This window comes from Kogia breviceps, chromosome 7 (genome assembly GCF_026419965.1).
Source record: "Kogia breviceps isolate mKogBre1 chromosome 7, mKogBre1 haplotype 1, whole genome shotgun sequence".
NCBI lineage: Eukaryota > Metazoa > Chordata > Mammalia > Artiodactyla > Physeteridae > Kogia > Kogia breviceps.
In genome coordinates this window covers 20464969-20486170 of record NC_081316.1, presented here as the reverse complement: position 1 = coordinate 20486170, position 21202 = coordinate 20464969, and the positions used below count along the sequence as shown (strand labels likewise).

The following is a 21202-nucleotide window of genomic DNA, read 5'->3' as shown; positions in this document are numbered from 1 at the left end:
GTGCAGGCACTTTGGGGGACAGTTTGGCGGTTTCTTCAAGAATTAAACCTACTCTCACCACATGATCCAGCAGTTATGCTCCTTGGTATTTACCCAAAAGAGGTGAAAACTTATGTCCACACAAAAACCTGCACGTGGATGTTTACAGAAACGTTATGCCTAACTGCTAAAACTTGAAGCAGCCAAGGTGCCCTTCAGCGGGTGAGTGCGTAAATACGCTGTGGTCCGTCCAGACAATGAACTAACCTTCAGTGCTACAGAGAAATGAGCTATCAGGCCATGAAAAGACACGGAGGAACCTTAAATTCACATTACTAAGTGAAAGAAGCCAATCTGAGCAGGGCACATACTGCATGCTTCCAACTCTGTGATATTCAGAAAAGGCAAAACTATGAAGACAGTAAAAGGACCAGTGGTTACCAGGTGTTGGGGTGAAGGAGGGATGAATAGGTGAAGCACAGAGGATTTTTAGAGTAGGGAAACTACTGTGTGTAAGACTCTAAGGGCAGATACGTATCACTATACATTTGTCCAAAGCCACAGAATGTACAACACCAAGACAGAACCCTAATGTAAAGTGTTGTGTGGGTGATGACAATGTGTCAGTGTAGGTTCACCAGTTGTCACAAACATACCGCTCTGCGGGGGATGCTGACAGTGGGCGTGGCTCTGTGTGTATGGGGGTGGGGTGGGGGGTACACAGGAAACCTCTGTTTTGCAGTGAACCTGAAACTGCTCTAAAATAATAAACTCTTAAAACATTTTTTTTGAAATAGAGAGAATAGAGAGGATCAACACATTCAAAAGTGGAGCTCTGAAATGATCCTTCAATATATAATATTTAAGGGCTTCCCCGGTGGCGCAGTGGTTAAGAATCCACCTGCCAATTCAGGAGACACGGGTTCGAGCCCCGGTCCGGGAAGATCCCACATGCCGTGTAGCAACTAAGCCTGTGTGCCGCAACTACTGAGCCTGTGCTCTAGAGCCTGCGAGCCACGACTACTTTGCCCATGTGCCACAACTACAAAGCCTGCATGCCTAGGGCCCGTGCTCCGCAACAAGAGAAGCCACCGCAATGAGAAGCCTGCGCACCGCGATGAAGAGTAGCCCCCTCTCGCCGTAACTAGAGAAAGCCCACGCACAGCAACAAACACCAAACTCAGCCATAAATAAATAAATAAATAAATAAATAAATAAAACCCCAGCAGTGTCTTGTATGGGACTCGACAAGCAAGGAGCATTCAAAACATACCTGGAGGGACTTCCCTGGCGGTCCAGCGGTAAAGAATCCACCTTACAATGTAGGGGATGTGGGTTCAATCCCTGGTCAGGGAAGTAAGATCCCACATGCCACAGGGCAACTGAGCCTGCGAGCCACAACTACTGAGCCCACACACCCTGGAGCCAGCGCTCCACAACTAGAGAGAGAAAACCAGCATGCCACAGCTAGAGAAGCCCACCTGCGGCAACGAAAGATTCCACTTTCTGCGACTAGACCCGACGCAGCCAAAAATAAATTAAATAAATAAATAAATCTTAAAAAACAAAACAAAAACAACAAAAACCTGGAGAACAAAAACAAGGCGAGGCTTCCTACCTCTCCAGACATCGGTGACAGACGCGGTGAGACTCACAAAGGGTGGATAACCTGACCTATGGAGCAGAACTGAGACACGACACACGACAGAAAGGGGCTGAGGAAAGGGGGGCCTCCCCTATCTGTGCGGGGGAGAGGGGACTGGATCTCTACTCATACGACTTACAAAAACGAATTCTGGGGGATCAAAGACTTAAATGTGAACTGTACAACTTTAAAATCCTCAGAAGAAAATACTGGGGAATATATTCACGTTTCAGGGCAAGAAAAATTTCTTAAGACACAAAAATGCCAAGTATAAAAGGGAAAACTGATAAAGTTGAATACATTAAAACTAAGACCCTCTGTTATTAAAGGGAGTGAAAAGAAGAGCCACAAATGAGGAGAAGGTGCTTGCAACACATTTAAATGAGAAAGGATTAGTGTCTGGGGAAAACCTAAGGATGCTTACAAACCAGTAAGAAGACAAATAGCCCAGTGGAAAACGGGGAAGAAGATGCATGTGCAGAATTACAGCCAGCAAGTGAACATGTGAAAAGATACTCAGTCTCAGGAGAGGTTGGAGAAATGCAAATTCAAACCACAGTAATTACCACTTTACAGTATACATTCCATTGATAAAAAGGAATGAATCCTGCAACACCAAGTGCCGGTGTATAGGCAAATAAACAGGACACTGGAAGCATGTTAGTATGAGGAGACGTTTACACGTAAGATATCTGGTCCATAAGACATTTGGTCCACACCAAAAAGTCTTTGAAGTGTGGTCCTATCTAAAACCATTTGGCATGGACCAGGTATAACCATGGACGTTTTGGATGGGACCAAATTTCAAGGACCTCTTGGCATGGACCAAATGTCCTGCAAAGTCAGGAAAACAGAAAAGCACAGGGGTTGACAAGGATGTGAAGATACTGGAACCCCTGTGCTCTATGGAAAACAGCACGGCAGTGCCTCAGAATATTAAAAGTTGAGTTGGCGTACAACCTGCTTTGGGGGGTATACTCACAAAAGAATTAAAAGCAGGGACTCAAACAGATACTTGCACACCCATGTTTACAGCAGCATGATTCACAAGAGACAATGCAAACGTCCATCAAAGGATGACAGGACACACAAAATGCGGTTCATCCACATCACGGAACAGCGCTCAGTCTTGAGAAGAGAAGACATTCTGACACAGGCTACAATGTGGATAAACCTTGAGAACAGTTTGCTGAGTGAAATAAGCCAGTCACAAAAGGACAAACACTGTGTGATCCCACTTGTATGGGGTCCCTGGAGGAGCCAGATTCATGGGGGCGGAAAGCAGACGGTGGGGCCCGGGCTGGGGGAGGGGAGGGGAGTGGAGTGTTTCATGGGGACAGAGCGTCCGTTTCGGAAGACGAAAAAACTTCTGGATATGGACGGTGGTGCTGTTTACGCAACGATGTGAACACACGTACTTAAAAATGGTTAAAGTGGTAAACTGTATGTTATGCATATTTTACCACAATTTTAATAAAAAGCACCTTACTGGAATCGTTGGGAAGAGAATTCCCAGCTTCACTGTTGGTAACACGGAAACGTAACCAGCTTCCCAGGAGAAGAAATAAACGGCTGGGCCCGAGGCGTCCACTGCAGGGAGGGCGGGACCTCGTGTGGCCCGTCTCAGAAGCACGCCCGCGGGAAAGCCCTCGTCCCCAAGACCCCGTGCGCCTGACTCCGCACGAAGCTCAGGACAAGCACACCAAGCATCCTGCCCCGCGAGGCCCCAGAAGAGAGGGGCCCTGCAGGCGGGCACCCCCCTTACACGTCCGTGCCCTCGGCCACAGCCTCCCTGGCTGCGTCCTTCCCGCGGTTCTGCAGGCGGCCAGCAGGGGGCGCCGGCGCAGAGGAGAAGGGCCGTCGGGACCGGAGGAAGGCCGGGCGCCCCGAGCCCGCCCTCAGGGGAGAAGGCCGCCGCGGGGAAGGCTCAAGCCCAGCGGGTCCTCGCGGCCCCGGAGCTCAGGCCCACCGGCATCTCTCGCTCCGCCTGCTCCAGGTGCTGCCAGTGCCAACGCTGGACAGAGTCCCCCGCGAGTGTCGAGTGTCGGAAACACCTTGAGGAGCCCGATCCGCCCCGAGAGCATCTGCTGTTTCCCAGAAGGAAGTGGGGCAAAGGCAAGGGGCCGCGGGACCCACCTCAGCCTCACCTGCACTTGGCTGTCCAGCTCCTCCCCCGCCAGGCCGCGCCGCGCCGGCTCCTCCAGAGGCTCCGCCGCCAGCCTCACTGCGCGCTCCAGGCGCTCCAGCATCTGCCTCTTGTCGGGATCCGAGGTCTCGCGTAACTTTGCTGAAAATGGCTGCGAGTGTGAGGAGAGGCCACAGCTGTTATGCCCGCTCGGCACAACCCCGTGTCCAGAGGTGACTCCACGCACGAGAGGCCAGTTCTGCCCACTGCCCGTGGCGACCCAGAGGTCTGTGTCCGTGTAGTGTCACCCCAAAGGGACCCTGGCCCGCGGCCCAGGCTGTCCTGCGCTGCCTCGTCTCTCTGAGCGAGCCGGGCGTGGCAGCGTCCTAAGGCCGTGCCCAGGACACGCGGGTGTCACCTGCCACCACGAAGGCGCCACCGCCCAGTGGGCCCCCCTCGTCCGCCTAGAGGATTGCTAAGCCCTAATTATATTCCTACTTTTTTCTTCCAGAGATAAAACATCAAAAGCACAACAGCAATCATTACTGCAATTACTAAAGATAACAATTATGGAAAAGAAGAAAATGCTTTTTCCTGACCTATCTGTATGACACCATCATTTGTAATACTGTTTATTCAAAACAAAAATATTAAATTGGAAAGAACTGATTTCTTCAAATAATTCCAGAAATTTCCAGCACCACCCATTTGAGCAGCTTAGCACAGCTTAGCACAGCTTCTGTGTCTTGGTCACACGCGTGTCATTTGCTGGTGAGCTCCGCGTGGAAGATTCACAAGTCGGCGCAGATTGCCGTGACTGGTTCTGAGGTTCTCCCGGAAGCGGCAGCAACGGTCACCCACCCACCCCCTGCCCCGCCCGTGTGCATCTGTCCTGGCGGCTTTCCTCGTGGGCCAGGGGAGCGCCGCGACCCAGACATCATGACCCTACACGCTGTGAAGCGCGCCGAGGACAGCCCCTGCGCTTGGGACGGGGACGTGGGGACATAGGGACCCAGGAGCCGCAGGGGGCCCACCTGCAGGGCGGCGCGCACGTCCTCTAGGAGCTGCACTGCCTGGGGCTGCTTCTCCTGGTACCGCTCAAACAAGTAGTTCTGCCGGGCCCTCTTGATGATCTGGGAGCAGAGGAGGGAAATGGGGTTCAGCTCGGCAGCCGCCGGGTCCCTATGCAGAGCGCCGGGCGGTGCCCGAGCTCACCCCCACACACACACCGCCCCGCCACCGGCGCCGGGACTGTCCGAACATGTTGGGCCGGGCCCGGCCTCCCCGCGGCGGCGCCAGACACTATAGCACGCGCCTTCCCTGGAGCACCGGGTGCTAGTAACATTTCCCCAGGTTTCCCAACAGCATCCAGACAGCTGAATACAGGACAACATCGTCTGCATAAACCGTGATACAAGTCCCGGAGGGGATTCAAACAGCATGTGTTGGGCTGAGGGCACTCGAGCCGACGTTACTTTATTAACTTACCCTAAGTCATTTCTTCCCTCGTACCGTCCACTGTATTTAAAATTTAACCTTGAAAACTCCCTTTACCTTATCATCAATGTCTGTGATGTTCATGCAGTAAAAGACGTCGAATTTGAAGTAATCTCTCAGCACTCTTCTCAAGATATCGAAGGAGATGTAGGACCTACAGCAATAAAAAGACAAACCTTTCCACGCGGCACATCACCTTGGCTCTGCAGTTAAAACACGTACAAGGAAAAAGATCCCCGGCATTTCCCCCCAAAGCCGCTACTCTCGTGCCCACCCCACTCGTGATTGCGGGGCGGGGGGCACTGCACACTGGCTATGGGTCTGGGTGTCAGGGATCCCAGCACCAGGCACCCCCTCCCCCCACCTCCAGAGCCTCGGATGAGGAGGAACTGCCAGGCACACGGAGGAGAGTATCTGGTCAGAGTCCAGGAGAGTAACATCGGGGCTGTGGGCTTTTTCTTTTTGGTTATCTGGTCTCTCTCGTTTTTCTACAGTGAATATGTAGTACTGACGGAATGAAAATTTTTCTTCTTAAAAATAAGAGGAAAGGCTGGGCGTTGAGCTTCCTCTCAGAGCTTGGGTCCCTGTAGCGGCGCCCAGGTGCAGCCCTACCTGGCGTGCCCCATGTGGGAGGCGTCGTAGACGGTGGGCCCGCAGCAGTACCACGTCACCCTCCGCCCGTCTTGAGGTACAAACACGTCCTTGGTTGGAAATGAAGGAATGACTGTCACAAAGGATGCAGGAGGCGCCGTGCAGGCCCACAGCCGCCAGGGACAAGTGGTTCATACGCATTCCACGAGGACTGCTTAGTTTTACGGGAAAGTCACAGTCGTCTGGGATGGGGGCAGCCCTCTTCCTCCCTGGGATCCCACTCGTGGACGCAAGCTGGGGGCCGAGGAGACGGACGCTCCCGCTTTTGCTGCTCTAACAAGAGCAGCTTCCGTTCAACAAGCACCTGCTGCGAGCCAGGCCCCATGCTGAGTGCGGGGACTGCCCTGCCTTTGCCCCCAGGAATGACGTGAGCAGGGAGGTTTCCTTTCACAGGTGGCCGGGGGTCCGCACTCCCAGAGGAGCCGGCCTAGAGAGCGAGGCCTCCCGCCGACGGCCCGATGGTCTCAGATCAGTTCAGGGGCCGCTGTCACCAATTAAGTCCACGAGGGGGACCCGTCTCCCATCTGCTCAGGGTGCTTGCTGATGGCAATCCAATGAGCTCTTGGCCGGAGTCCTTTTCAAAATCTCTGGAGCCACTGGCCCTGCTGAGCGACCCCGGCCGATACTGTCCTCGTCCCCATACCTGCTGGGCCCCCGACAGCAACAGGCCCTGCTTGGCTGGCACTGGGACACCAGCTGCCACCACAGGTCCCCTGCAGGAGCACGCAGGCTCCTGGCCTGGCTTGGAGCAGCCACGAGCATCTACACTTGGGCCTGGCCCTGAGCACAGCCAGAGCCAGAGCGCCGACGGGCAGGCCCCTTGAGGCGTGCCAGGTGTGCTTCCGAGGACAGCCCTGCCCCGGCCACACAAAGGATGCTCGCCGACTACCTAAGAGCCGCCACCCCTGCCCCCCGGGCCCCCTACCTTCCTCCGGGTCAGGCTGTTGTACAGGCGGAGCTGGCACGGCTCGGACCCGGCTGGAGGAGACCACGGGGGCTGCGTGCGCCGGCCTCTGCCTGCCAGGGAGAGAGCACAGCTGGGTCACCCGCGGGACAAGGGGAAAGCGGGCCCGGAGAGCGTCATCCACGTCCAGCGCTCCTGCCCCGCCTCTGCCTGCTCACGTCTGGGTGGCGGCACATCCCAGTCCCGACCCCACGGGGCAGGAGAAGGCCCATCACACACAGCCTGTCCTCTGCCGGCTCCCAGCACAAGGCGACCGACCCAGCCGGAGGGAGCACAAAGGGAGGACGGCCTCCGGGCGCGGAAGCCAGGTCAGGACAGAAACAGCTGCGGGCCAGTGGGCGGCTCCCCACGCGGTTCCTGTTGGCTCCCAGACGGACATGGTGCCGATGCCGGCACTCATGGCTCCACGTGCGCCCCGGAGGCCTGTGGGAGCAGCTCCGGGTCCTCCCCACGCTGAGGTCAGGGGCTCACGGAGCCGAGTCTCGTCCGATCAGAGTCACCCGGCAGCCCCACCTCCTCCTCCTCTGGCCCCGTCCTCTGCCCCTGCTGATCGTGCGCCCACGCCTCCCGCTGGATGATGGGCAGGCCTTACACAGCCTGCGCCCCGAGAGCCTGGCGGGGTGCAGCTCCGTCCCTGGGCCGGGAAGAGCCACCAAACTGAGTCTTCACACGCCCTGGGCGTCTGGTGACCTTCCAGCTACCCCCAAGGCGCTGCTCCTGCACCCAGAACCCAGCTGTGCTCCGCAGCCCTCTCCCGGAGCCAGCACGGGCTGCACACCGCCTGCGCACCTGAGGGCACAGGTGCCCACTCTCGGCACCACCCCCAACCCCGACCCCTGCCTCTGTGTCTGCAAAGCGATTCTCCCTCCTCCCGGCACAGAATCCATGTCCAGTGTGGCCACCAGGCGACCACCCGCTGCTCCCTACTGCGGGTCACGGAGCACTCAGTCCTGGGGCTGGCCACGTGCCACCCAGAGGATGCACGTAACTGGCTGCTGAAGGGGTGGGAGGTGGCTGTGTGTGTACATGTGTGTGTGGACATGTGTGCGTGGACATGTGTGCAGGCTGGCGGAGGCGTGGCACAGACGGCGCTACCCAGCAGCTCCTGACCCCAGGGAGTGCCAGCCAACTCTCAGGTGGCCAAGCCCAAGTCCCCCTGACACTTCGAATGCCTCCTGAGGTCAGGTGTGGTCTAAGGGATCACTGTAAATGCAGCAAATGATTTGATGACGCTCCACCTGCCCCTCTGTGACTCCATCAACCCCTCCCCTTGCTTAGATGCTATGGCTCCCGACACAAAAACAGAGCTGCCACCTGGGACAACAGGGGACGCCGGCGAGAGCTGCCCACACACTGATGTGAGCCTGGCGACCACCGTGCTCGCCCTGAGCCAGGGGCCGGGGTGGGGGGCTCGGGGTCCGTGGGACCGAAGGCTCATCTGAAAAGATGGCAGCGACAGGACACAGCTGAGGGCACAGCCAGGGAGCCTGGCCAGCGGGACACCGTTCAGGACACCGGGTCACACCCGGGCTTTCTTGCTCCCCAAAGCGTGGCTGAAGCCACACAGCCGGTGACAGTTCAAGGAAACCGGCACACACAAGCCCCATCTGCCAAAGGGGAAAATCGGGAGGTGTTACCTCGGTTTAACATGAAGGAAGCTTCACCAGAGTCCCTCTGCGATTCCCTGCCCCGACGCCGGGCACTAACAGTACCCTCCCCCACCCCGACACAGACCTCCTGAGGCATCTGCCCTTCCTCTGGTTTGTCTGAAACACTATGCATGCCTTCCTTTGCTCGCTAGCACCCCCAGTCCTGCCCCGGCTCTGCCCCAGGCACGTGGCTGCTGTGGGGAAACAAACCCCTGACCTTTGACAACACGACCTGCACGTGCCGCTCAGGGAAGCCCTGAGAACGAGGCTCTAGGCAGGGAGGGTGCCGAGGGGAGATGGAGGGAGATGTGCCAGCCAGGTCCCCGGTCCCCTGGGCGCCGCGTGCACCTCAGCCTCGGAGGAGGGGTGGCAGAGAGGTTCACATCCCTGAAGACCCCACCCAGCCGCAGACAGACCCATGCCCCGGGGGACTTAACACGCCTTCTTCAGTGAAGGGCAGACCCTGAAGATCCTTCCCAGGAGGGCGGGTAGGGGGGTGAGGGGGATGGGGGTGGGGGGGCCCAGTGGCAGAGGGCACCCCTGGGAGGAGAAGCTGTCTGGACTGAGCTCCGCTCTGGGCGAGGGGCACTCAAGACACAGAGCACAGCAGGACCGAAACCCTGAGCACAGTGGACCCTCCGTGCTGGGGCCGCAGAGAGGAGGCCACAAGATGGGGACGGGGTGAGAGAAGGAACAGAGAGGTGGGGAAGGGGCTTTGGCAGAGCCCTGGTCCACCTCCTGTGTCTGAGGGGCTCCCCGGGGCTGCTGAGGCCCGTGGCCACAGGAAGAGGCACAGGGACCTAGGCTGGGCCGGCACAGAGGATGGTGACAAGCCAGCTGTGGGCATGTCGGTGCTGAGATGTCCAGCTGGGGGTCTCGAGCAGGAGCGGGACATGGAGGGAAGGCCGGCGGGGCGCTGATGATCGAGGGGCTGGGAGAGGGGGCACTCCTGCCCAGGACAGGCTGGAGAGATGTCTGAGACGGGCCAGCGATGCGGGGAGGCGGACGCTCGGCCACTGGCATCCAGGACGCGGCCTAGGACACCGACTCTGGGGGTTCTGGGCGCCAGCCCACCTGCCGTCCCCGGCCACTCGGGGTCCCCGCCGGCCCCCGGGAGGCACTGGTGACGGGGAACTTAGAAATGAAAGGAGGTGAATACGCCTGTCGGCGCCGTCCAGGTGCCTCCCTCACCGCCCTGGTGAACCTGCAGGCCCAACTGGCAGGGCAGAGACCCGCCTTTCCCTCACGTGTGTCTGCATCACTCTCCCCACAAGTTCCCCGGACGGAATACCAGACAAGCCGTGCCGAGGCCGTGCCCCCAGCCCACCCTGACTTCCACCGCAGAAGGCCGTGCCATGGGAGGGGGTACCTGGGGGACAAGCTGACAACTGAGCCCTGGGAGAGAGGCACCTACCGCCACAGACACCCCTGGGTCACCACCTGGAGGCACGGGAAGGAGACGGTCTGCACAGCAAGGCTCCCACCTATGCCGGGGAAGGGGTGTCTGCTGCAGGATCACCGAGAAAACCAAAACACACCCCACGCTTGGAGAAACGATACCCTACCTCTGCCCCGTTACAGATGGGAACCCAGCAGAGACCAGGCAGAGGTGCAGGAGCTGGGAAACAGTCCAAACATCCCAGCCGAAGGGATCTGGAAAAGGCCCCCGCAGGCTGCCCAGCCCAGCAGGGACCACTCAGACGGCACTGGACCCCTCTCGCTGCTCGGGTGCGTGCTTGAAACCCCCCCGGCGAGGCCGAGCCCCTTGAGGGCACCGGCGATTATGGGAGAAGCACCTCGATTCACCGGAGGAGACCACCCAGGAACCGTGCGCCCCAGAGACTTTCCAGAAGCGCCCCCGAAATGACAGAGTCTGGACACACCATACCGACAGGTGGGGGCCAGAGCTGCAAGACTGGTCTTATCTCAAAGCCCAGAAACGCCTTCTCTCTGGTTTCCAAAGAGTTCATGTCCATGAATACTTCCTTAAGATCCAATAATTCTAAATCTGGTGGACACACACCCTGCAATCTTAGGGAAAGAATAAAGGAAAAGAAGCCAATCAAATCCGAGCCAGGTCAGGAGCGAGCTGACAGCAAGGCCAGCCCTGAGAGCGGCACAGACCTTCTCCCGGCCCAGAGGCTCTGCTACAGCAGCCACCGGGGGCCATGATCCTCAGAGGCTGACCTCTCGGCGTTCTGTCCTCATCTCCCCTCGGGGGGCACTGGCAGGCACCCCAGGCTGCTTGCTTGAGTGCGGGGACAAGCGCCAGCCCCGCAGGCTCCCTGGCCATGGGTGCGACCAGAGCTTCGAGGGGAGGTTCTCACAGCCGGCGAGACGCTCTGCTACTCGCTTGCTTGGAGCCCACGGGGCGGGGCTGGCGCACGGGGGCTGCCCAGGATGGCGGCCACGTGCCTGAACCACCGAGCCGCGTGGAAGAGCTGTGCGTCGGCGGGAGGGCCTGAGAGCTGCCTGAACATGTCCACGTCCTCCTGGGACAGGGAGAAGCCCTGGACATAGCTACGCATGCTCAGGTGCTCGTTCAGGGCCCGCACCCTGGCTGCCTCGTCACTAATGCTCAGGATGGACCTGTAGTCGGGATCTGCAAAGACAGAGGCACACGTGTCAATGGGGCTGGAGGCCTGGGTGAGTCCAGAGAATGGGGTCTCAGGGTCACCCTTCCGGCTGGGAAATGTCCAGAACGGGCGGGTGCCCAGGGCTGGGGGACGGAGTGGGGAGTGACTGCCAGTGGGTTTCCATCTGGGGATGAAAATGTTTTAGAACTAGACAGAGGGGGTGGTCGCACAACATCGTGAATGTTCTAAATGCACTGAACTGTACACTTTAAAATGGTTAGTTTCATCGTGGGTGATTTCCACCTCAATTAAAGAGAAACACACACGCACACACCCTTTTGTGCACTGGGTGCTGGGAGGGCTGGTGCTGACCAGTCCCTGGGTGGGCGATGGGTGGCGCGTGAGAACAGAGCTCTCCAAACCCGGCACCGGTGAGGCTTCTAGCAGCCAAGGCCCAGCTCCTGGGAGGACCACGGCCCTGCCCCCGGAAATGCCTGCCAGAGGGGGCCAACCGTCCAGCCAGCACCTGGCACAGGCCTGCCCCCCTTCAGGGACCTGAGGCCTCTCCTCTGCCTTGGAATCATCAGGAAGGATGTGGGAGGACAGTGCCCCAGCCCGAGTGAGGACCAGCCAGCAGGCACAGCCGGTAGACGGCACTGACTCCACTGAGCCCCTCCTCTCCCTCCCGCTCCGCCTGAGACCCTCACCTCCTCCCTAGGCCCCTGATCACTGCTCCAACTACCCTCCGGATGCGTTCATCACCTGCTGGCTGGGGGGCTGGAGCAGGAGATGAGGGGGAGGGGCGCGGACCAGCCCCTGAAGCTGCAGGAGGGAGCCTGGTCTCCTAGTCCACGAGTGTGAACAGGGCCACGCCCGTTCCCTTCCACACAGACGCACCCTGAGCCCCGGAGTCCACTCCAAGCGGGACAGCACGAGCCCGGCTTCTCACTCTCCCTGGGAACGGGGCAAACACCCTGACGCCGCAGCCCTTCGGAGCCAGCTGCCTGACACCACGAGGTCCCTGGGTCACCGTGCTGGACCCACAGTGGGACGGCTCCGAGCAGCGAGGAGATGTGGGCTGACACCGGCCAGGCCTGGCACAGAAACAGGAACCTCGCCCCGACCAAGCCCACAGGACGCCTGCAAACAGACAGCAGAGCACACGTGTGGGGAAGCAGCTGTGCACACGAGACCTTCCTGCACCATCTCCACAGCGGGAAACCCTTCCGTCAGGGCCTACCCGGAGCTGCCTTCCTGGGCACGGGGGTGAGATGGAAGGAGCCAACAGAAGGACCAAAGCCGGCAGTATCTCCTGACGTCCTCAGGTGCCCCTGGGAGGGGCTGCAACCGTCCAGGGCCCAGCCTCCGGGAGGCTGGCTTCTCGGAGACCTCCTGAACCCCGACCTCTTCATCCCCAGGAAAGGCGTGGGCACCAGGGAAACGTCTTCCCTGGGCTCTCAAGCCAGCCCAGGCTTTCCAGGAAGACCGGCTAGCTTCCCTGCCCACCGCACCCCGGGGGCGCCAGCCCAGGGTGGCCCTGAGGCGCACGGCTTGAAATACCCTTCTGCCCATTACAAAGTACCCTCAGAACACCCAGGGCCACCCCCTTGGATAGTGCAGGCCTCCACCTTTAAACGTACCGGAACCCAGCCCTCTCACCCCAACTGCCATGGCAGGTCCAGCCCTTCTCTCGCCTGGACCTCGGGACGCAGGCGCCCCCGCTGGTATCCGGGCTTCGCAGGGCGCCGTGGCCAGAGTGGCCCACGCTCCTTCTCTAGACCCCCCGTCCCACCAAGAGCGGTCCGCGCGCCGGCCAGGGGGACTGCCACACCCTTGTGACCTCAGCTCCTGCCCCTGCCCCTGCCCCCGCCCCCATGCCCCCCGCCCTGCCTGCCTGGAAGCCTCCCCCAGACACAGCCAGCCTCCCTCCCTTTCTCGGGGCTCCACGGGTGTCCCCTTTTCCGTTGGGTCCTCCCGGACACTGGTCCAAGTGGCCCTCCCGCCCCCTGGGGCCCCGACCCTTCCTGTTTTATTTCTCCATAGCGCTTATTTCTAACACACACTTCTCTGCTTTCTTTTCTTTATTGCCTGCCCCACCCCCCGGGATTTTATCCAATTCGTTCACTCAGCATATGCTCAGCCTCTAGAACCAAGCCTGGAACGTTCTGAAGACACTCAGTGAATTTGCTGAACGAATGGATGTACCTCGAAGTGCAGGCCTGCCCGCGGGAGGCTGGCATCACCTGTTGTTCCGGGGCCTCGTAAGCCCTCTCCCAGGAAGCGCCCAGTACACAGGAACCAGGGTGGGGACCCGGCTGAGTCTAAGAAGGCTTCTAACCCCTGTGGCGGCCCGAGCTGGAGCCCTGCTGCCCGAGGGCGCACACCTACAGGGGGCGCTGTTTTGTTCCACGCTGGACCTACAAGGAGAAGCAGCTACTTTCCACTCCAGTTCTTGGCAGTGTTGGAGGAAGCAAAGAGAGACACAGAGGCGGCCCCTCCCGCCCAAGGTGCTGGTGGGAGCCCTGGGGAACCCACGAGGGCCCTGGAGCAGCACCAGCCAGCTCACCTTCCTTCCCGGGAGCAGGTGGCTGGCTCTAAAGACCAGCCCGAGGGCTCAGATCCCCTCTGAGACAGTGAAGGAAAGCCAGGCGGGTCTGTGCCCCCCACCCCTCTCTGACAGGACAGCTCTCTCTCCCACCCAGGGAGAAGGAAGCAGCGCCTGCCAGGGCGGCCCTGGGCTCTGGGAAACCTAACTCTACACAAATTCCTTGGCACGGAGTCTTCCTTCCAGGGAACTTTACTGCACCTGGCACAGTTCCCCAGCAGCCCTGCCAGCCTGTCAGGAGTCGGGAAGCGTGCTCCTTTCTCGTGATGGAGAAAATTCAGTTCACGAAAGCTAAGTCAGAGGACCTGCCAGAGGGTGGACAGAGCCGGGGCGGCAGGGAGCGGGGCGGGGGCGCGGGGACGCATACCGAAGTGGGCTGGGCAATCCGTCCTTCGGCAGCTGCTCACCGGACACCGACCCTCCAAGCTCTCCCCCTCCCCGTCTCCAAGCATCTCTCTGGTGCAGCCATCTATGCCAGGACACAGGAGGGAGGGGAAGGAAGCAGAGGCGACAGCCCCTCTCTGAGAAGCTGTGTGGTCTCCCAGCTCGCCCTGCCCCTTTACCCCCAGGACAGCACTGGACAGACAGACTTCCCGCACTCTGGAACTACTCCAGGGAACAGAGACCCCCAGGAACTTGCCTGACCTTGAACGCTCACAGGGCACTTTACTTCCCTCTTTTTTCTTCGCTGCGCACATTTTCTACAATAAGCATACGTTACTTTTACAATGAGAAAAACATGTCAAACATTCTACCAACACCATGGCTTTAAAGCACTAACGAAGCAGTTCAGGGGACAAGGGCTCAGCGGGGTCTGCACCCCTCCCTCACCCGGCTGGCTCCTCTCAAGGGTAAATCAGGCTCACACAACACACGCCTGGTAAAGCTGCTGAGCATTAGTAAAATTACACTTGTAAACTGTTTGAAATACTGCCGGGCACACAGCCAGCGCCCAGCAGTTGCCATTACTATTATTTTAATCGCTCCTGTATTACTACTATTGTAATTGCCCTGGAGTAGTTTACCAAGGGATCACCCACGCATTTAAAAAGCCCCGTCTGGAGCAGGGAGCCTGCAGGGCAGAGGGGGACAGTCATGGGGTCACTGTGGCAGTTGGTAACTTGAGGAAACAAATTTAAAAATTGGTCAGCTTTCAAGTGGCCCTGGGTTTGGGCTATCAGCCAGCCCATGCTGCCAAGATGAGAGGAGATGGTTCCTGACTAGGGCGCCCACTGGCCACGCTGGCCCTCCCCAGGGAGTCCCACGCCGGCGCCACGCCCACCACCAGGTCCACCGCAGGTCCATCCAGAAATGCACCGCAGGACACACACCTTCTGACTGTGGGAAGGTCATAAACGTGGACCGTGGTCTTCACAGTTTAGAAGACGCTTACTGAACTCGCACAAACGCCAAGAACCAGGTAAGGAAACCGAATTCACACCAAGCCGTCACCTCCCCTGGCTCCTTCCCATCAGCATTCACACCTGCTGGACAACAGCCCACGGCCTGCTTTCTCCCACGCCCTCCTCCACTCCAGCCAGGCTCCCGCTCAGTGAGGCTCCAGCGCAGTGGCAGCAGGGCCAGCTCCTGGAAGCACCCGTTCCAGGCCCACCTGAGACCTTTGGAATCGGAAGCTGGGTGGGGCAGGTGCAGAGCTCAGCTGCTAAGAACCCCCAGGCGGCTTGCTGAAGCGCAGGCCCCTTCACCGCAGGTCTGCCTTCCTCCTAAGCTCCCAGGCCGGGCGCAGCGGGGGTGTGCACCCCTCCCACACTTGCTGAAGGCCTCTCGGGTCTACACCTTGCGAGGCCCCGGCGGCACTCAGTCCTGTGGATCAGGCCCTTTCTGCAAAGGCTCCTCCAGCTTCCCTGGCCCGCCTCTGCAGCGGGCCCTCCCCATCGGTCCCTCTTCAGCCCCACTTTTCTTTCCTGTGGGGCTTCCCAGCCTGCCCAGGTGGCTCTCAGAAAGGGGACCTGAAAAGCCTTCTCGAACAAATGCATCCCCTCCCCACACGAATCTCATAAAGGAGAGAGGTGCATGCACCTGGCGGCAATGCCACCCACTCCCGGAACCCAGGGCCTCCTCCCACAGGCCGTCTCTAGCGCCCCCTCTGTCCTGAGCACCAGCCCCAGAGGCCCAGCTGTCACTTGTCCACAGGATGCTCCCAAGCATCACATCTCGCCCTCCAACTGGGTGCAAGTCTGGGAATGGTACAGCCACCTTCCCCACTGGGTCTGAAGCTGGGTGACTGTTTCTTCCATCCCACGGCAAACCCAGCACCTGCCCCGGTCCTCCCCAGACTGTCCACTTCTCACACCCACCACTGCCACTGGCCCAGTCCACCGGTCACCACCGTCTTGGGTTCTTCCTGCTCTCCCTGCCTTGGTACACGTGGGGGAGAGGCAGATATCTTGCCAGAACGCAAAGACAAGACCCAAATTCCGTCAATGTGCTCAAGGCCCTTGCAGACCTGGTCCTGTGGCCCACCTCCAGCCCTCCTCCACCCTCTGGCCTCAGGAACCTGCTGGAAAGCAGTGCTGCTGCTCCTCAGGTCTTAGTGCGCGAGGTGCTCTCTGCCAGGACTCCCACTCCCCTTTTTTCTCTAGGATCAGCTTCCAGCCTCTCTCGGGAGGCTCCCTACATGCCCTGCAGCCAGGTCCTCCCTCAGGAGCAGAGCACAGGGGGCTCCCCAGAGCCAGGCCCTCTGTCTCGGGGCTCCGGGGCTGGGCTTGGCCAGTAGGCTAATGCCCACAGCAGCGTACAGACCTGGCCCGGGAGGCCCCCGGCGTGATTTCCTGCCCTCCACCCTGCCCACCGGGCAGCTGGCAGAGGAGGACTCGGCCAAGCTTCTGGCAGATTGTGGAGCCTTAGAGGGAAGGGGCCTGGGCCCTGAACCACCTGCGTAGACTCAGGACCCCCGGCAGCACACGCACTGGGAAGTGACCCAGAGAGGAATGGCCCATGCAACCTGGGGAGACATTGGGCTTCTGCGCTCTGGCCACCCCGCCCCGCCGGACACGGAAGGCCCAGGAAGGCCGAGACACTCCTCCAGGCATGCTGCATCTCCACGCCCAGCAGCATCCACAGAGCCGGTGCCTGAAGCACATCTACTGAATAAATAAAGTAACAGGTCTATTTAAGGAAATTATTTTGAACCACTGAGGGGCATTTCCCACTGAAACAGCAGATGTGAATCTTTCCCATGGGATTTCTGGGTCATGAGGAGCATCCTGACCTGATGCCCTGAGGCCACGCAGGTGATCAGATGGCACCACTGCCGGGGACAGCAGTGCGGACACCGGAACAGTTTAATCTCCACCCGAGGGCACTATCTCTCACAACTCTTAAAATGTAAATACCGGGAGACGTGGGCTCAGGGACGAGCAAATGTCTGTAGTCTATAAATACGTACGTTTCATTTTTTCTCTGGGAAACACAGGAAAGCGTATCAGCTCCCTCCTCTTGCCTGCCTTGACACACTCTGCAATTAGGGCGCTTGGTGTTCATCTGAATAGAGTCATCAAAGGCAGCAGGGCAGAGTAGTCAACACCCCTGCTGCAGTCACACAGGCCCTGGCTAGCTGTGTGACCTTGGACAAATCACTTAACTTCTCTGAACCTCAGCAGTATCGACCAGAAAGGGTTGCTCTGAGGATGACAGGCCCCCCGCAGATGTATTTAGCGCAGACTCACACTAAGAAAAAAAGCTAGCTGTATTGTTATTACGAAGAATCTTTGAATTAAACTGCATAAAAAACTAACTGCAAATCTGACCTAACACACAGCCACCAAAGAGGCCCGATCTGCAGGGCAAGGCCTCTGAGACGCGCTCCATCCACCCCGGGGTCCTCGGGGATGAGACTCATCTTTCTAAAAACACTGGGCCCTGGAACAGGCTGCACGTTCAAGCTACAAAGGAAAAGCTTTAACCCCAGTGGCAGGGAACCAAATGGACATTCTGAGCCAACTTAAGGAAGATGATCAGAAATGGGAAGAATATTCTAAATGAGGGTCTCCTTAAAAAGTCTGGAAAGATGGTCACTTTCGATAAATCCAACCTTGAGAATAAAAAGCATTCAAAACCCGGAAACCAAGAATATCTAGAACTCTGGTATCAATCTCCAGAAACAGGCCAATTCTTACCAAGGCTCTGAAAACCTCAAATTCTGAAGCAATTAAGAAAACCAAAACCCCAAAATCGAATACATCATTTGTGTTCACAAATGAAGAAGGAAGGAAGGAAAGAAGGAAGAGAGAAAAGAAACAAGCTCGGGCTTTCTACCCGGACACAGCACCTGCCCGTTTCATGCCAGGTGTTCTTCTAAACCCTTAACCTCTACCAGCCCCTTTAATCCCCACTACGTCCCCTGAGCAGGGACGTGTTACCCTGCTGCACGTGAGGAAGGGGCAGAAGTGGGTCCCCAGCCCGGCTCGCTCAGAAGACTGGGGTGTCAACCACGCTGCTATTTTACAGGAGTCTGGGTGCACTTCTGAGGGCCGATGGCCGAGGCTCCAGGTGGGTAGAGGTGGTGCTGGAATCCAGGCACACCTGTCGGGTGGAATGCAGGGCGCCCGGAAGGTGGGTACCACAGCAGCCCTGTCATCAAGGGCCTCTCACGTCACTGGGTTACCCAGGTGGTCAGAGCTCCCCGCCTGGAACCCCAGGAGCAAGAGGGATCACAGGGCTCCAGGAAGCCTGCACAGCCTCAACCCGGCAGCCCAGGGAATAAAACTACACACTGAGAGTTCTTCCTGAAGAAAGTCTGCTCCAGACTCGGGAATCCAGGGACAACCTCCGGTCTGTCTGGCACCTACAATCCTGCTTGAGGGAGGGGAGCAAGGGCCCAGCACTCCTTGGAGTCTGCCTGTGGGCGGCGTGTCTACCGGCTGGCGACACGAGTGACTCTGGTGGGCAGAGCCAGAGCTGCTCACGGAACCTCGGAGGCGGCAATAAAGTGGGGCAATAACGCTGTGACCACGCAGGTCCCAATGGCCACTGTTTGCAGCCGCAGATGAAAGCCTTCATAAAATCCCAAGCCCTTTCCTGTATGTCCGCGTACCCTGCTTCCTCGGCCCCATTTTCCTAAGTGCCAACCCGGGTGCGAACCGGGCTGGGCGGAAACGAAAACAACCCTAGAGCTGTGCCTGTCCCCCAAAGTCCAGGGGACAGGAGGGGCGAGGTCCGGCTCAGGCACCGGCGGGGGAAACGCAGGGCCACGTCCCGCGGTCGAGGCGCAATGGAACCTGGAGGACCCAAGGAGGGGACCGGGGCTGGGGACGGGGTGGCCTCGGCAGTTCCAGGGCCGGAGACGGGTCCCCGCGAGATTGGAGGAGCGGGGCCTGCCGGGGGGCGGGGGGGACCGGGGGTCGCGCCCCGCACTCTGCTCGCCCTCAGTCCCGCCCCTCAGGGCCCCGGCGCCCCCTCAGATCCCGGGTGGCCCCTCCGCCCCTCGGCCCGGGGTCGCCCCCGCTGGCCCGCCCGCCGCGCGCACTCACCGTGCTCCGCGGAGGAACCTGCCATCGTTGGAATGCCGCACTCGCGGCCGCGCCGACAGCTTCCCAGAATCTGACGCAACCACCGCCCCGGAAGTCCCGCCGGAGCCGGCGCGCCTTCCGGGACACGCCCGGTCGCTAGGCAACCGCCGCGGGCTCGGGACGCCGCAGGCCGGGAGCATGCTGGGAGTTGTAGTTCCTACTGCGCTGCGGCCAGTGCCCTTGAGCAGGGGTCCCCAACTCCCGGGCTGCGGACCGATAGCGGTCCGCGGCCTGTTAGGAACAGGGCCGCACAGCAGGAGGTGAGGGGCGGGAGAACGAAGCTTCATCTGCCGCTCCCCATCGTTCGCATTACCGCCTGAACCATCCGCCCACCACCCAATTCCGTGGAAAAATTGTCTTCCACGAAACCGGTCCCTGGTGCCAAAAAGGTTGGGGGCCGCTACCCTTGAGTATCCCAGGTTCGCGCGTTCCATGTCGGGACAGGGGACGAGAGCCGGGACCAGCCCAAGCGCGGGGCTCCGGGCGGAGGCGCAGTCTCGCTGCGGGGAGACTTGCATTAAAGACAGATCATCTCATGCCTGGGCGTTTAAGTTAGCATTACACCAGATGGTGTGGCGACCAGCCCCAGTCTGGGGGTCAGAGAGGGCCTCCCAGGGTCCGGGGAGGGAGGACCAGTTGGAAGGAGGCTTAGAGGAGGGAATGGGGAATGGGTGGGAAGTGCATTCCATGCAAAGGGTACTGTCCTGCAAGTGACATCAACAGAGAGCAAGCCACTGAGAAATTCAGCCTGACCGCAGGGCAGGCTGGAGCAGCGCTGGCGAAAGATGGGGCTTGGGGCAAAGGCTAGGGCTGGCGCTTCTTGAAGCATCTTGTAAGCAAAGTCAAGAATGGCAGAGACCCAGCAGGCTTGACTGGATTTGTGCTGTACACCTCTCATTCCAGCTGCTGTGTGGCCGTGGAGTGGATTAGGGAAAGCCGGGAGGAAAGCGAGACTTGACAGGAAGCCTTTTCGATAGTCTGTAGGAGAGGAGACGATGCCCTGGACCAGCAGGGTGAGCAGGCAGATCTGGGAGAGCCATGGGGGGCAGCAGATACTGGGATGAGGGGGTGCGGTGAGGGAGGTGAGGGCCGGGGATGACACCCACGTTTCTGTCCTGAGAGAGACTGGTGGTTATGTCATTTCCTTTAATAATGAACTTGAAGTTGAAGACACTTGGTGCTGGGTGGAAGAAAGCAGCTGGTTTGTGAGCATTTCCAAGGACTGATGATGTTTGGGGTGAGTGAGAAAGGGTGGGGGTGGGGGCGCACACTCTGTATGGACAGGGTTTCATTCCCAGAGACAGAGGCCCCGCGGGGAATAACACAAACCAGGAGAAGAGGCTTCTCTGGCATTTAAGCCCCATTCTAGAGGCCCTCAGCCCACAGACCATATCCTCAGGGCCTGTGCCTTCCTCTGTATAAGACACCATCTCCCAAGGACATCACACTCAAGCTTGTGCACACACAGGGAATGAAAAGAAACACTACTTAGGATGGAAATTTTACTAGGTAAAGAAAAAGTATGAAAGCAAGTATTGCTAAATTGTACAACTTTTTGGCAAAAGCGTATCTTTGGCATTAAAACTTTAACAGTTTAAGCTACTTTTCTAAAGAATTATGCTAAATGCAAAGAAAAAATCTCATAACATTACATACTGTGTGATTCTAGTTATTTAACACTTTGAAATGGCAAAATCATAGAAATAAAGACAAGTGAATACCAGAAGTTAATGCGGGAAGAAGGTGGATGTGGCTACACCTGAAACAAACCCAACATTGTTAATCAACTGTACTCCAATATAAAATAAAAAGTTAAAAAAAAAGATGCAACATAAAAAAAAAAATAGGGCAACACGAGGGGTCCTTGTGATGATGGAAATGTTGGGTATATTCCCTGTGTCAGTGTCGTTATCCCAGCTTTGACATTGTACCATAATTGTGCAAAACGTTAGCATTGTAGGAAACTGGGTAAAGGGTGAG

At 58.5% G+C, this 21202-nt stretch overlaps 1 protein-coding gene across 3 annotated transcripts in view; it reads right to left on the bottom strand.

Moving 5' to 3' along the window:
• The window catches only part of CARS1 (cysteinyl-tRNA synthetase 1), a 47483-nt gene extending 28180 nt beyond the window's left edge, over window positions 1-19303 (bottom strand). For 2 of the 3 annotated variants that reach the window (XR_010841316.1, XM_067037824.1), the window contains exons 1-6: window positions 19184-19285; window positions 6823-6914; window positions 5859-5947; window positions 5304-5400; window positions 4784-4882; window positions 3772-3921 (exon numbers count right to left, since the gene is read on the bottom strand). Coding sequence is in view for 2 of the 3 variants with exons in the window: in XM_067037824.1 (XP_066893925.1) it covers window positions 3772-3921; window positions 4784-4882; window positions 5304-5400; window positions 5859-5947; window positions 6823-6914; window positions 19184-19208 (552 nt within the window). In the remaining variant the exon portion in view is untranslated. Of the gene's footprint in view, window positions 1-3771; window positions 3922-4783; window positions 4883-5303; window positions 5401-5858; window positions 5948-6822; window positions 6915-19183 lie in introns of all 3 variants that reach the window. The other variant, XM_059070207.2, reaches the window with a different exon arrangement.
• Between the last annotated feature and the right edge of the window lie 1899 nt (window positions 19304-21202).